This window comes from Macrobrachium nipponense, chromosome 8 (genome assembly GCF_015104395.2).
Source record: "Macrobrachium nipponense isolate FS-2020 chromosome 8, ASM1510439v2, whole genome shotgun sequence".
Taxonomy (NCBI): domain Eukaryota; kingdom Metazoa; phylum Arthropoda; class Malacostraca; order Decapoda; family Palaemonidae; genus Macrobrachium; species Macrobrachium nipponense.
The window spans coordinates 33,240,463-33,243,550 of NC_087203.1; the positions used below are offsets into that span (position 1 = coordinate 33,240,463).

Genomic DNA, 3,088 nt, shown 5'->3' on the forward strand with positions numbered 1-3,088 from the left:
AAACGTTTTCCCAACACTAATAATGCACTTCCTTTAAGAGTAGACGTTTCACCAACACTTCCTTTAAGAGTAAACGTTTTTCCAACACTTCCTTTAACAGTAAACGTTTTTCCAACACTTCCTTTAACAGTAAACGTTTTTCCAACACTTCCTTTAACAGTAGGAAAACACCTCCGAAAGTATACTTCTGTCCAATTCCAAGAAAGCAGTTTTCTTATAGCCTCAAGAGTCAACGTCTTCCAGTTCTTCCTTCAAGAGTCACCACATTCTCTCCTTTTCCCCTGCAGGCCATTCTCCTCGCTTGCTGCCTAGGATGCGCCGTGGCCCGCCCACAAGGTGCCGCCGACAGCGGTGCCTCCGCAGGAGGCGCCCCTGAAATCGGGGCCTCCGTCGTCACTCCCATCCCCATCCTGATCGACGAAAGAGTCCCCATCGACGCCTTCGGTGGCTTTGGAATGAGGTGAGGAGACCATTAACAAGTGCCATTCTCGAACAACATTTTACCCAATTTTCATAATCTAAGACATTTTGTTACCTGATAAATAGACTTTTTCCCTTAAGAGTAGTTCTTTGCGTTAGCAACTGTTCCAGGAGAGGAGTATTCCAGGCAATGAAAAATCTCTCGCTTTCCAGATTCCAGACAGGAAATTTTCTCACCTGATAAATAGACGTTTTTCCATTAAGAGTTGTCCCTTGAGTTAGCAACTTTTCCAGGAGAGGAATATTCCAGACAATAAAATTCTCTCGCTTTCCAGATTCCAGACCGGAAACGGAATCAGCTGGGCCGAAAACGCCGTGGCTGCCGGACCTCTGAACGAAGTTACAAGGACTGGCCAGTATACGTAAGTTTCTGTCTATGACTCTTTTATGTTTTTTGAACGTTCTTTTCGTATTAAGAACCGTTGATTGGAATTCATAAGAGAAGTTTGTTTGCAAAGGCTTAAATTTTATGTAACATTAACATTTTATTTGTAAACTCAAATCAAGCAATATAAAAAAACCTTCGCAAATGACTAGCAGACTTGTTGTTAGTCAGCAAGATAGAGTGATTTTCAGAGAAAATCATACGAACAGGAAATCATATATCGCATCAAAATGTTGGTAAATTAATTGAACATCAATAATCTTATTTCAAGTAGACAGAAATGGATACAGAAAGCAAACTTCGTCTAAGAGTATATATAAAAAAAATCTTTATCCCTTACCTCTAGGTTAGTGTCTCTCGGTAATGCAGGCAACTGGTTTTACTCTATCCCATTTTCGTTCCAGATTCACGCATCCCGACGGGACTCCCCATCTCCTGACCTACACCGCTGGCATCCACGGATTCCAGCCCATCTCTGACTTGATCCCCACCCCCCACCCACTCGAACCATGGCACATCGAACAGGTTAGTTAAAAAAAAAAAAAAAAAAAAAAGAATGAAAAAGAAAAAACCAGTCACGTTTTGTAGCTTTTTTTTTTTTTTTTTTTTTTTTTTTTTGCGATCCGACCAGAAAAGTCACCGCTTTGCCATCTATTTTCTGTCGATTTTTCGCTCTCCTTTTGGAGATTTCAACGAAATGAAACCACTTTGTAGTTATCCTTTTCTTAGCATTCGTATAGAGTAAGGTTCCATTTTTAACATCTTCCTTTCGACGAAATTTTTTTCTAACAAAAAAAGGACACTTTTTCATCCTGTTTGCTTACAAAAGATCCCCAATTAAAGTATTCATTTATGCCCTTAATTCTAGAAAGATTCCCAATATGTCAAGTTTATTTAGGTAATTTTCATAGGATGCTACGGAAATAGGACGATTCTGCCTATCACTGGCACTTTCTTCTTCTATTCCGGGTGTTAGTGACCTCGGGCGTTTCCCCGTCGTCTGCATTACTTTGCTCTTCTTTTTTTTTTCCTTTTAAAGATCAGGAATGTGCGTCTCTACGTCTATTACTGAACCCTGGCGATAGTTACTACTTGTGATGTCATAATATCCGATTGTCTTGTGCGAATTTAAAACGTTTAAAAATAACCCCCACAAAAGTTATTCTTTGTTTACAGCAATTCTCAACAGATCAGTTGACCTTTAGAGCGCTCCAGTTCCCTCTGTTTTTTATCCCACCGGTGAACTTTTTACTACAAGTTCTACCTAAACATAGTGAGGTGTCTTTATAGTTGAATTTAACACGAAAGCGAAAGTGCATTCACCTAGTAGGTGTTTATTTTCCAAAGGTCACGCAGTCTTTTAATAAGCGAGTAGACGCGACTTCTTTCGACTTCCAACAGATCGGGATTATAGTGTCTAGAATTGTCATAGTAATTCAGTCTGAGTGCTCCATTTTTCTATGCCCTTTCCGTCATCCTCGACGAATTCACAGCTGCTCATTTTCCTTCCTCAGATCGAATTCGCCGCCCGTCAGAAGGCAGCTGAGGCAGCTGCAGCAGCAGAGAGCCAGGTGTCAGCATAAGAACCAATGTCCCTCTTCCATTCTTCTCCGTTGTGTGATTGCTTCCCAGTTTAAGCCTTTATCTTGTTAAGAGTTTATTGTTAAAGAGAGTGATATTTTCTATGCACTGAGAAATATATGATATAAATATTATATGCCAAAAAATTTGCTTTGATTGCCCTTCTACCTGGACGAGATGGCGTACGGTCTCATTTTCAAGATGGCGTTGATTGGAATTGAAAAACTGTTAGAATATGGTTTTACCATAAATCTACATCAGGCCGAGATGCCATAGAGCGCTTAGCTTTGCCTAATCGCTTTACAACTGCTTAGGTTCCTTCTCTGTGTCCAAATTCTTCCTGTCGCCTCTTATTTATTTTATTATCATATCCCACATTCATCTACGTAGTTAATTCTTGCAGTGTTTCTAATTCCCCTGACCTGCTAATCTACCACTATCAATATTTTATCTTATAATACAAAGATATTTTATATTTCCTGGTCCTATTTTGCATTCTGGAATTCGCGTCCTACTCCACCTATGTTCATAATTGTCAAGAATAGTAGAATCAGTAGTAACAGTCTCCATCACATAAGCATTTCCAAGACCAGTGCTTTCCTGTATTTAATATCCCCGAGCAAATTCGACATAGGTTGAAAG

The 3,088-nt window shown here is 39.7% G+C and overlaps 1 protein-coding gene across 1 annotated transcript in view; it reads left to right on the forward strand.

The window, feature by feature from the left end:
* The window catches only part of LOC135222652 (cuticle protein AMP1B-like), a 3,732-nt gene extending 1,133 nt beyond the window's left edge, over positions 1–2,599 (forward strand). Inside the window, exons 2-5 of the mRNA XM_064260794.1 lie at positions 288–460; positions 756–842; positions 1,270–1,390; positions 2,380–2,599. Of these exons, the coding sequence (XP_064116864.1) occupies positions 288–460; positions 756–842; positions 1,270–1,390; positions 2,380–2,448 (450 nt within the window). The 3' untranslated portion in view covers positions 2,449–2,599. The remainder of the gene's footprint in view (positions 1–287; positions 461–755; positions 843–1,269; positions 1,391–2,379) is intronic.
* Positions 2,600–3,088: the final 489 nt, after the last annotated feature.